Genomic DNA, 13,056 nt, shown 5'->3' with positions numbered 1-13,056 from the left:
CTCGTGTGTATTTTGGGGATTTTAATGATTAAATCCACACCAGTAAACCTGATACCGAATGACCTTTTATCCATTTTAATCGAATTACGATCAATTATTACCGCTAGCTCGAATGCTAACCGCCATATTGTTTCTCTCTGTGTGTCCGTCAGCCGATAGTGTGCTGTTCCATAATCACGTGATGCTGCACAAAATAACAGAAAGGAGAGAGAGAGGTCAACGCACTTGATGATTTATACATCTGTATACATTTAGTACATATCTGTTAACAATTGTTAATCTGCTAGTTGTATGTTTTATATTGTATTTGGAAAAGTGCACTAAATTTTGTATTTAAAAAAAGAGAGAGAGAGAGAGAACCTGTGATGCAGCCCCCTGTATCATTATTTTAATATTTAGCAGCAAAACTCAATATATCAGCAGGAAAACAACTTTAGGGTCAAAGAGATGCTGTACATTTACAATTCTAATAGTTGAGCCATGTTCTGAGTCAAATATAGGTCTAAAATAATTTGTGAGTCCGAACAGTCATTTCAGATAGTTCAGACTGGTATCTGGTCAGTATCAGTATCGGCCAATACCCAACACCTTGGTATCGGTATCGTATCGGGAGGGAAAAAATGGTATCGGAACATCCCTACTGATGAGACATGTTTGGTTTTTTGAACCAGGCTGTAAACCAGTTTATTTCTAGTGTAAAAACCAGCTGTTTAACATGTGTCCAGGCGGGACTTCCCATGTTCCTGCAGCCAGCCTCAAGTGGACACTCGCAGTATTGCAATTTATTGTACTTCCGCATTGGCTTCATTTTTCAGGACCAGAGGTTGCCGCTTGGGGAAAATCTGAGAACAGCTTGTTTCAGCACACATTTTCTAAAGGTGGAGAAAGAGAGAGGGGGGAGGGAATGGATTTTTCTGATTCTTTGGGGGGGATTGTGGACAGGCCAGGGGTACATATTTTTGTTAGAAAAGCCTGAAAAAGTGTATTTTGCATAATATGTGATCTTTAATTGTTAACTTAATTTGGGTTATATGCGCAGAAAAAGACACAACATGAACTCCTTGAAAATATAAAGTTGTTTACTGCCAGGTAGTGCTGGACCCCTGTGAGTCTTTTTTGTACATGCACTCCTGTATCTTCACTGTTTGGTTAATGTATTACAGTGTTCAATTATGATAACCCCTCTGAAGTTCAGTTTTATATTCTTTCTTGTGTAATTAACAATATTGTCATCTCTCCTACCTCTACTGTAGCGAAGTGTTGTTCTAGAATAATTAATGGCCCATTTGTTAGTGAAGCTGGTCCCAAATAAAGTTCAAGTCATTTCATAGACCAAAGTAAATAAAAGCCTGGGCTTTTAATTCAAGTTTTAAGATATTTTCACCAAGAAGTCCTTGTTAATGATTTTTAAATGATATCTTTCTTTCCACAGACTGCAAAAATGCCAAATTGGCGGACATCGTGTTTATCGTCGATGAGTCCAGTAGCATCACGACCCCGAACTTCCAACTGGTTCGTACATTCCTGCACACCATCGTGAGCCGCCTGGAGGTCGGCGTATCAAGAGTCCGAGTGGGAATCGTGACGTATAATGACAGGCCACAGGCACAGGTCCACCTCAACTCCTTCACTGACAAGGATGAGCTGCTGAGATTTATCAAAATCCTGCCTTACAACGGAGGAGGCACCAACACGGGAGCGGCCCTCAACTACACTAGAGAGAGTGTTTTTATCACAGCGAAGGGAAGCAGGAAGGACAAAGGTGTCCAGCAGGTGGCGGTGGTGATCACAGACGGTAAATCCCAGGACGACGTCAGCAAAGCAGCAGCTGACCTGCGACGCACAGGTGTCACTGTTTACGCAGTTGGAGTCCAAGGTGCTGTTGAGGCCGAGCTGAAGCAGATAGCGTCTTATCCCACCAACAAGCACACGTTTATCGTGGACAGTTTCGCCAAGATGAAGTCGCTGGAGCAGGTTCTGCAGAAGACCGTGTGTGTCAACATCATCCGACAAGCGGTGTCCGTCAATAAGAAAAAAACAGGCATCAAAGAAGGTCAGAACTGTTTACTCTTCTTTATGTTTATCCTAGGGCTGTCAGCATTCATGGATTCATCACAACTGAGGTCCTAAAAGGGCCCATGAACTTTTGACTCACAAAGGTTTACCTTTCACTGGGGCTGTTAATATCATTCCCATTAATCACATTAAATTACAGTCTAACATTAGCGCACTTCATGTCTCATTTTTACTTTAAAAACTCACAGACAGCTCTAAGGACAAGTCAGAACACATCTGGACCTTATGTTTTCAAACATTTTCCTTTTAATGCTTTCCTTTATAATCCATGACAAGTTCCTTTTGCCAACGGGAAGTCAGTCACCCTTAGTTTAAGATGGTGGAAAAACTCCAAATGGTACAAAAAGGTTTTGAACGCACTCTGAAAAGATGCCATTAATCACAAATAACCTCAGAAATTCTGAGATTACTTGCGACAGAAGTTTCTCATTTGCCATCAAAATAAAAGCAGGTTTTCTATGTAAACAAGTACCGTTCCCTTAGCTTGCACAACAAATTCCAAAGTAAAATTCTAATGAAGAACAGTTTGTTCCGAAAATCTCCTCATTAACCATAGTTGGGTTTGAACATGGATGAAGAAACTAAATTTGAATACTTAAAAGAAAATGCTGTCACATTAACCAGAGATCATTGGATGTCAGTGAGTCATTTTGTACATGCCCTCCTGCAGATTTATTCATGTATAACCATGTTAGAAAGAGTATTTCAAAGCAGAGGCCCTTTATAGCTGTCTCCTAGCTCTGACCCATGGTGTAATATATACAGGAACATTTTCTGAGTATTATAAGAACAACTATACATGATGCACTGAAAAAAAAGGAATGTTGATGTTTGTTTTTCCACTTTCCAGGCTGCTTTCAGACGGATGAAGCGGACATTTTCTTCCTGATTGATCACTCGGGGAGCATCCACCCCCCTGACTTCAGTGACATGAAGAAGTTTATCATCGAGTTTCTGCACACTTTCCGTATCGGGCCCCAACACGTCCGCGTCGGCGTTGCAAAATATGCAAAAGACCCAAACTTAGAGATCGATCTGACTGACTACTCAGACACCAAGGCCTTGGAGAACGCTGTGTTGGCCATAAGGCAAGTAGGAGGCGGCACGAAGACAGGGAAAGCGCTGGATTTCATGAGCCCACAGTTCCAGCGGGCAGAGACCACCCGTGGTCACAGAGTCCCTGAGTACCTGTTGGTCATCACTGATGGGAATTCCACCGATGATGTCAAGGCTCCTGCAGCGAAGCTGAGGGATCAGGGGGTCAAGGTGTACGCCATCGGAGTGAAAGCAGCTGATCAGGAAGAGCTGATGGAGATAGCCGGAGACCCCAGGAGGATGTTCTTTGTTAATGACTTTGATGCTCTGAACCCCATCAAGGACGACATCGTCACAGACATCTGTGCTCCAGACGGTAAGAGGGAGTGTTGTAGTACTCGAGAACGGTGTTGGTCTTGAGACCGGTCTCAAGACCATATTTTGAAAGTCTTAGTCTTGTCTTGGACTCGAGAGCACTTTTACTCGGTCTTGTCTCGGTCTCAGACTGACTGGATTCAGGATTTTCCATGAAGACCGGTCGAGGCCAGCACTGATCTGCTGTTCTTCAACTTCATTAATATGATAATAATACTTGCTAAAACAACGAATAGCTATACCTGCAAAAGGTTGGACATCAGTCCATCTCATTCTAGTCAGAAATACCTCTGAACACTTACCTTAGGCCTCATTCACCTGACTAATCTAAATAAACATCTAATTTTTAGATATTTAAAATAATTCCGGACTTTGAATTGAACACATTTTTTAAGATTTGAGATCTTTGCATGTTGTTCTTTGAAAGAGTTGTAGACATCTTGTTTTTATCTGTCAAATGTATTAAGAAGAAAACTAAAACCAAAGAAAGAATGCTCTATAACTGTTCAACCTTGTCAGGGTTTTTAAAAGTTGATTTTTATGGTCTTGGTCTTGTCTCGGTCTTGACTCGTCTTGATCTCGGTGCACTCTGGTCTCGGGCAAGTCTTGGTCTCGGATAGTGTGGTCTTGAGTACAACACTAGTAAGAGGTTTTAAGAAGTACCGCCTGGATCACCTTTTTTCAGTCTAAAATCTAGAGAAAGAACCACACACGTACCAAACTAACATGTCTGTGCTGCTCTGTTCACAGCTTGCAGAGACCAACCAGGGGACATTATTTTCTTGATTGACAGCTCTGGGAGCATTGACCCCGACGACTACTCCAAAATGAAAGACTTCATGAAAGCCGTTGTAGGAAAGTCCATCATTGGGGAGAATGATGTGCGTGTTGGCGTCATGCAGTTCAGCACCAGACAGCAGCCAGAGTTCCAACTCAACGTCCACTACACTCAGGACGGTTTGATTCGAGCCATCGATGGCATGGTGCAGTTTGACGGTGGTACATACACGGGTGAAGCCATCACAGTGGTGTCGCAGTATTTTGAAGCAGCCCAAGGAGGGCGACCCTACTTGAGACAGAGGCTGGTGGTGATCACACACAGAGAGGCGCAGGATGAAGTGAAAAGCCCCGCTGCTGCTCTGAGGGCCAGAGGAGTGGATATCTACACCATTGGAGTGGTGGACGCCAACACCACCCAGCTCCTGGAGATCAGCGGGTCACCGCACAGGATGTACGCTGAGCGGGACTTTGACGCTCTGAAGGACCTGGAGAGTGAAGTGGCTCTGGAGCTGTGCGAGCAGAAGGGAGGTGAGATCGGACGGTGATTAGGCCAAAACATAAAGAGGGTTAAACCTATTTACCGTCAGTTCTTCATCCCTTAAATCCTTCACCCTGATCCCATTTTTTTCTGTCTTTTCCTTTCTACCCAGATTGTAAGAAGACAGAGATAGCCGACATCATCTTCCTGGTGGAAGGCTCCCGGAGCATCTGGTTAGAAGATTTTAAAAGCATGAAGAAGTTTATGACATCCCTGGTGAACCAGACCAATGTTGGCAAAGACAACGTTCGCTTTGGAGCCATCATGTTTGGCAACGACCCCCACAATGTTTTCACCCTGAAGGAGTACCAGTCCAAGCGAGAGGTTCTCAGAGCCATAGCGGCTCTGATGTCCCTAGATGAAAACACATACACCAGCAAGGCCTTGGAATTCACTCTGCCGTATTTTAATGCTGAACACGGTGGCCGCGCTGATCTCCACGTGCCTCAGATTCTGCTGGTGATCACAGATGGAGATGCTACAGATGCTGTTAATCTGGTCCCTCCCTCCAAGGCACTACAAGACGCCGGGATCAACGTGTTCAGTGTTGGTGTGGGAAAACTCAACCAGACACAATTGAAGATCATGGCCGGGAACGACCAGTCCAGAGTTTTTAATGTGGACAACTTTAAAGCCTTGGAAGGTCTCTACAAGAACATCTCTCAGGAACTCTGCAACTTTACAGGCAAGTCCCAACTAGAGCCAGCACCTTGTGGTTACATTCCTCCATGAGGTTCCCAGACAGGTCAGTACAGTGACGGGTCCAGCAGAAGAGCTGGGGAGGTTCCTGTGGAAGTGTCATTAATGGAACTAGATATTTCTGGTACAACCTCCCCGTCTACTGAGGAGCACAAAGGGTAAAAAAAAAAAAGTCTTGAAGGAAACAGAAAGCTCCAGAAACACTTGTAGCACAAACCAATGGTTCTTCAACCCATATGCTTAAATTAGTCAAAAACTCCTACCAAGGCATACCTAAAATAAACAGAATGCTGTGTTTGAACCATCTGGAGTACAACCACAGCCAAAGTGCCTTTTAAAAGGTAACATGACCACACCAACTCATTACCAGAGAACTGTCATGATATTATGAGGATAAGGGTAAGAGTAAGAGGATTAGGGTTAGGATAAATACCAACTCATTACCAGAGCATTGCCATAATATAACCAAGTCTTTGGTTTAGAGAGTTAGGGTTGGGATAAACACTGACCCAGTATCATTGAATTGCCACAATTTCATGAGGGTTAAGGTTATGCCGGGCATACACTGTGATTTTTGTCCAAATCAGCCCCGAGTTTATGAGTCATACGACTCACTTTGAAGTCGGGCCAACTTTCAGTCAGATTGGGCGTTGTTTGTTGTGCTGTGTACAGGGGAATACGATGGCTGACCATGGCTGAAATATGGTCCCACGAGCTGTCCCAACTAACCTAACGGGCTTGCAGACGGATATGCCTGTTTCCTTGTTTCTCACTGGTGAATCCATCTTGAAAAGCTCCCTTCTGTACCGTTTGAGCCTGGTTAGAAAGTGACAGGACCAATCAGCTTTGAGGGGCAGTACTTTCAGGCGCGGCGGTGTCGTGACGTAAGCAAGCAGCAACAAGAGGTGTTGTTGCAATTTTTCTCTGTTGCTGGTGAACAAAAGAAATATTGGACAATCTGCCGGCTGACAGAAAAAGGTTTATTCTTGCAAGGTCAATGAACACATACAGCGGTCAGTAAACATCAAAAGGCAGGGAGAGGGAGAGGGAGTGAAAAGGAGAGAGAGAGAGAGAGAGAGAAAAAGGAGAAGGAGAGGAAGAGGGAGAAAGGAGAAGGAGAGCAGAGTCAGGACAGAACGAGCCCCCAGCATCGGGAGACTAGCACCTTTATCCTTGAGCAACTCCCCCCTCCCCAAGATATGTTAGCGCTATGCCTCTGTCTGGGCACAATCCACACCCGCACAGGGCTTTGTTTCCAGGCAGTCTGGACATCACACAAAGGGACCTTTTGATTCAGTCATGGGCTCCAGGTTTCACACCTTGTCAGGAAACTGTCCCAGCCAGCCTTTGTTGCTTTGTATTTACATATGCAGTAAGGTCGACACCTTCCTGGTCCTATCGTTTTCCCCATGTCTGTGAGAGGATAGGTGTCATAGGAAGAGAACAGTGGAGGGTGTTGGGGGGAAAGAGGTTCTCACAGAGGGGGGATGTTGGGGTGTTGAGGCAAGGAAACCAAATTTACATTAAAGAGGCCAGTGCAACTATGGTGGAAGACATTAGCATGGTTGCTGCTAAAGCACCAGTTTTATCAGAACTTGATGACATTTCTTCGTTAAAAGAAGAACAAAGAACAGCAGTGAGTTTTTTTCTTTTCCATAACCACGAAAGTCGTGTACTGATATGTCTGTAGTCACCATGGTTCACACTGTGCAGTTCTCTATGGAGTTTACTCCTCGGTGGCAGCGCAGCTTGGTAGCGGCTATGTCACATGTTTTGTTGCTCTGATTGGCCCATAAAAATGTGACAGAATGTTCATCCAGTCACCCTCCGAGTTTTTTTTTCAAAGGCTCTACCCTTTCCCAAACACTGTCTATTAGAGGTTTACCAGATAGATGTGTGAAATGAATCCATGCCAGGTTAGCTCTCGAGTGGTCGGATGGATTTCTGACATGTTTGATATTTTGGTCGTACGACTCCAGACACTCCCACAGTCAGAGCAGAAATGCGAGCAGAATGAAGAACTTCTGTTGGATTTTTTTCCTTAGTAAACTGTCAGACAATGTTCTAAATTACCATGACAACAGCTGGAATCAATTTCTGATGCAGCCCCAACCCCGCTATGATAAAGGAAATAATAGAGCAGGAAATACTCCTATACGTGGACCTGCTAATGACATGGATGGTGATGCTGTTTGTGTGTGTGGGATAGAGAGATAGCAGGAGAGATAGAGGGAAGAGAGAGAGAAAATGATCGGAAACACTTCCCCCTCAGTGTGTGAGACTTTTTTTAAAAAAGGAAACTCAGCAGATTTCTGTCACAGTCTGTCCTGACTTCACTTGTACAGTGTGGGCACTAAGGTCGGGCATGACTTTCGGACCGTATAGTGTGAGCACATCAATCGTGCGTGATGTATTGTAAGTTATTCAGACGCACCGTATGAGTTGACATTCTACCACGACTGTTGTAGGGCTTAAAATTGCAGTGTATACCCGGCTTTAGAGGCAGAGGATTAGGGTTAGGGGTACAACATCAACTTACTACCACAGCACTGCCACGATATTACGAAGGTTTGGTTTAGATGATCAGGGTAAAATGACAACCTTTAATCATTCAAGTCTCCTTGTTCATGTTTTTCTCCTTCTTTTTGCAGTTTGTGAAAAACGAAAGGCAGACCTGGTCTTCCTCATGGATGACTCCGGCAGCATAAACACCACTGACTTCACCATCATGAAGAATTTCATTACTTCGGTGGTAAACAGCTTCAAAGTCAGCCAGGATTTGGTGCATGTGGGATGTGCCAAGTTCAGTGACAGCTTCGAGAACAACTTTTTCCTGAATGAGATGTTCACCACAGAGGCTGTGACCAAGAAAATCATGGAGATTAAGCAACGTCGAGGAGGCACCAGAATTGGCGCGGCTTTGCACAGAATCAAAGAGCACTTTGAGTCGGTACACGGCAGCCGCAGATCTGAAGGGGTCTCCCAGAATCTGGTGCTAATCACAGACGGGGATTCTGACGACGACGTAGAGGACGTAGCATACAGTCTCCGGAAAATGGGGATCGATGTGTTCGGCATCGGGATCGGAGACGTTCATGACCTAGAGCTCCTGCAGATCGTCGGCACACCAGAGAGGTTCTTCACCGTGGAGAACTTTGGCAGCTTAAAAAACATCAGGGGCGAAGTCGTCAAGACAATCTGCAATTCAAAACCACCCAAAGGTACTTAAGGTTAAGTAGAGACATTTGCTGCCTCGTTTGTACTGAGTCATTTTGTACATGCACTCCTGCATTTTAAAGGAGGATTTTGATGATCCTGGGCACATTTAGTCATCAATACAAGCTCTAGATCTTATTCCATATTTAGCCTGTATGAAATTATTTGTCGTCAGTAAGTAGTCTTTTTGCTATAAATTAAATTTCCCATCTTTCCCTCTGTGTATAGGAATTGTCCACATAAAGTGTTTTTCTCTGCCACAGACTGCACAATTGAAATCGCCATGGGGTTTGACATTTCCCAGCCACGCCGAGCTCCAGGTGAGCTGTTGTTCAGCGGTCACACTAAGCTGCAGAACTTTCTGCCTGAGATCGCCCACTACGCTTCCACCGTGCACGGCCTATGCTGCGTTACCTCCGGTCCTGTAAACACCAAAATTGCCTACCGTGTGGTGAGCCGTGACGGAAGCCTCCTGTACGACACGAGCTTCGAGCCGCACAGTGTCGCCGTGGTGGACAAAGTCAAAGCCTTGACCCGGCAGCCAACGTACTTTGACGTGACCATGATGGAATCTTTCAAGCAGAAGATGAGCTTATCTGGAGCTGGGGTGAAGGTGAGACTGAAATGCAGACTAAAAAGCCTGACGACAGAATTACTCTCTGTTTCGTCCTTGTGGGGATTAGGGGTTGCATGGCATGTGAATTTTTAGAAGTCCAAAGTCATGTGATAAAGGTTGAGTTGACTTTGTAATAAACCCACATTAGAGGGGAATAGCTTGCAGTACTTAACACTATACATTACATTGTTTTCTACATAAGTGTAATGCATAAATGTTTCAGATCATCAAACTAATGTTGATATTAGGCAACGACAACCAGAGCAGGCTGCTCACAGATTTGTCTGGGCTCCTGATAAACCCAGAGAATGGGTCCTCGCCAGTTGTGATTTATTGATAGAATCGTATATGTTATGGATCAGTAGCATTTTTGCTTGGTGCCACTTTTCATCATTGTTGCGCATTTTCTATCCATTTTTGTCACTTCTAACCCATTCTTACCACTTGTTCTGCCCATTTTTATCCCCTTTTACCAAGTTTTGCTAGGTTGAACACATTTCCACACTATTAACCCTTTAAATGCCTTTTTTCCCAATCCTTTTTCATTACCTTTTAAACCCATTTTCACCACACTTTCTGCCCATAACAGCAAAAAAGGTAAAGTAGTGCAAGGGTTAGTGCTGTTGCCTCACAGCAAGAAGTGTAGCGTTCCTGTAACCACATTCATCATCACACAGCCCCCACCATCCTGTGCACAGTCAATCACGAGTTCAGTCCTCCACACCCTCGAGCCATCCACCACCAATCACAACTCACCCAGTTTTCCTTGGCTTGTCCGAACTCTTCCTCCTGGAAGCACATTAGCACGTCCGCCAGAGGCTGCTCAGATTGGCTGAGAGTGAGGAAGATGCCGGCTTACTTGCCATAGTTGCGCTGAGTAAAGTATGCATCTCCATCGTTTCACGCCATGTCGCCTTCATTATTGTGCTTGTATCCTTCGGTCCTGGGTCCATGTCGGACGAAGAAGGATTATTGTGTGTGTTCCTATCTATGTGGAGTCATCGGGCGGAGTGCCTCATCTTCTCTGGTCAGGAATCCTGAGGGTTTGCCAGAGGGGCAACCGAAGTCTGACTGACCTGACTGACTATTGACCGAGCGGTGGTACTGTGAGTGCCCAAGTGTTTGCTTGTGTTATTTCTGGTGCGTGAATGGCGAAAAGAGACGCTGGTGTTTTGGTTTATTTTGGATTGTGGAGAGTTTTGGGGTCCGTTGTGAAACACGGACTGGATTTTTGTTGTGGACGATGAATTTCTATTGTTTGAACCGGACTGAACTGTGTTGTTGGTTTTGTTTGGAAAACGCGGAACGGACCATTATTTTGGATGAACTGAACTGAGAACATTGAAGTGACATGCACTCAGGTACACACACCTTGCTTGGTTTTGTTTATTTTTTTGTGCCTTTTTCTTCTTGCGCCTACATTGAATATAATGTTAAAAATCTGCCTTGATTTGCTTGGTTATTTTGCATTGCTGAATTGTTTTGCTGATATTGCTTGTTTACACTGCATTGTATTTTCACTGCTGCTGAATTACTGTTTTGTGTGGGTAAAAAGAAAGTTTTGTTTTTTCTAAATTGTCAGACACGACTCTGACTGGCACCCCGACTAAACCCATTACAGAAGGTTCCTGGTTCGCTTTCCGTTCAGGGCCTTTCTGTGCAGTTTGCATGTACTCCCCGTGCATGTGTGGGTTCTCTCCGGGACTCCAGCTTCCACCCACCACCAAAAAACATGTTAGGTTAATTGATGACTCTAAATTGGCTGTAGATGTGAATGTGAGCGTGCCTAGTTGTCTGTCTTAATATGTCAGATCTGTGATTGACTGCCGACCAGTCCAGGGTGTACCCTGCCCCTCTTGCACAATGACAGCTGGAACAGGCTCCAGCATCTCATGACCCTCAATGGGCTAAGCGAAATAGAAAATGGATGGGTGACAAAGGGGCAACAACAGGATAAACAGGCAATATCAGCATTGAAAAGAAGTCCACTTTCAGCAGCTTTTCTCCCTCCTTTTGTTAGGGCGAGAAGCGTGTCTCTGCTTCTTCTCTTTTGTTACTGTTTTGATCAAGAGCTCTGAGGCAGTGAAGTTTAAATACTGTCCCTTAAATCCTCTCCAGGTCGTGGTGATCTTCTCTGACGGACTCGATGCAGACTTGATGGAAATGGAGCGACAATCAGAACTGCTCCGACAGTCTGGTAAATACTGACAGTAAACAAACACCAGCAAACATTATTTTTGTCCTGTTTATAAAGACATGATAAGGAAAGGGAAATAAAACCGATGCAGTGTTTATTCTGTAACAAATGTTTAACCCCTCAGGTGTGAGCGCCCTGCTGGTCGTAGCTCTGGAGGGAGCTCGGGACCCCGCCCAGCTGCAGATGGTCGAGTTCGGTCGAGGATCCGGATACAGTCTTCCTCTGTCCATCGGCATGCCGAGCGTCGGCAGCACCATCCTGAAGCAGATCGTGAGTCTTTCACCCTCATTCATGGTGGCAGCAGTGTGTTTTTACTGGTTTGTTGGTCTCCATGGTGCAGGACACAGCCAAACTACTGGTATTAAAATGCGACTATTAGACCACATTTTACAGTACATACTATTCTGCCCTCCCTGAATGTTCTGGTTTAGTTTGGCAGATAAACATTTCTTCGGCCGGTTATTTAGACCTCACACACAAAGACACTTTCTTTGTAAAACAGTAAAATAACAGAGAATATAGTTTGTCACCATACAGACTTAAAATAACTTTTTTCATTCCAACAGTTAAAGCACAGATATGCCCTACTGCACCAAGACTTTTTTAAATATCTGCAGGTTAGGAGCTAAGTGAGAGCATATTTACCGGGCTTCGAAAATGCAGGGCCAGACAAATTTGATAATTGTTTAAAAAGTCTGGCTGGGTCTGAGAATATAATATCCGGCTTGTATTGTACATTTCAGGATATAGCCCCCAAAACCACAGACACCCTTAAGGCAGTATGGGAGGCAGAACTGGGTGAACAGCTATCGGAGGATACCTGGAACAAAAGCTTGAAATACATGCATGCATGCTCTATAAATGCACGTCATTGTCTAATACAATTCAAAATTTTGCACAGACTGCACTATTCAAAGTCGAAGTTACACAAAATATTTCCTGACATTTCACCAGGCTGTGATAAATGCAACATAACGGAAGCGACTTTGACACACAGCCATGCCCTGTGCCCAAGGCTGCAGAATTTTTGGATTGGAATCTTTAAATTTTTTTCAAAGATTTTTGGGGTGGAGATTAAACCTGATCCACTATTGATTATCATAGGAATAGCAGAAGAACTAAAAAGCTTACAGGTAGCTCAACAGAATCTTCTGTCGTATGGGCTTATCACTGCCAAGAAACTCATTCTTTTATTTTGGAAGAAGAAAGAAGTGCCTACTATCAAATTGTGGTTGACTGAATTGGATAAATTTGAGAAGATTTGGCACCCATTGGTCTCCTTTTTGCAGAGTTGAATAATCCATTTAGCTTTGCAGATATCGGTTCGGGTGACACTCCAGGGGTGGGTTGAGGTTGGGGTTGGGATGAGAACAGTTTGTTATTGTTCTGTTGTTCACTTTGTACCTAGATAAGAAGATTTTATGTGTATTTGTATGTATGTATGTGTGTGTGTATATATATATTTCTATTTTTTTTTTTGCCTGCTACTAAGGATGAAAAGACTTATTGATTTCATTTATTATG

At 44.1% G+C, this 13,056-nt stretch overlaps 1 protein-coding gene across 1 annotated transcript in view; it reads left to right on the top strand.

Moving 5' to 3' along the window:
• The window catches only part of col6a4a (collagen, type VI, alpha 4a), an 85,692-nt gene that overhangs the window by 30,930 nt on the left and 41,706 nt on the right, over positions 1-13,056 (top strand). The window contains exons 5-12 of the mRNA XM_041793627.1: positions 1,433-2,053; positions 2,927-3,487; positions 4,237-4,794; positions 4,917-5,489; positions 8,155-8,724; positions 8,983-9,332; positions 11,454-11,532; positions 11,657-11,802. Coding sequence (XP_041649561.1) covers positions 1,433-2,053; positions 2,927-3,487; positions 4,237-4,794; positions 4,917-5,489; positions 8,155-8,724; positions 8,983-9,332; positions 11,454-11,532; positions 11,657-11,802 — 3,458 coding nt within the window. The remainder of the gene's footprint in view (positions 1-1,432; positions 2,054-2,926; positions 3,488-4,236; positions 4,795-4,916; positions 5,490-8,154; positions 8,725-8,982; positions 9,333-11,453; positions 11,533-11,656; positions 11,803-13,056) is intronic.

The sequence above is a fragment of the Cheilinus undulatus genome, linkage group 8, assembly GCF_018320785.1.
Source record: "Cheilinus undulatus linkage group 8, ASM1832078v1, whole genome shotgun sequence".
In the NCBI taxonomy this organism is placed as follows: Eukaryota; Metazoa; Chordata; class Actinopteri; order Labriformes; family Labridae; genus Cheilinus; species Cheilinus undulatus.
Note: the sequence above shows the minus strand (reverse complement) of the source record. Positions and strands in the feature narration are given on the sequence as shown.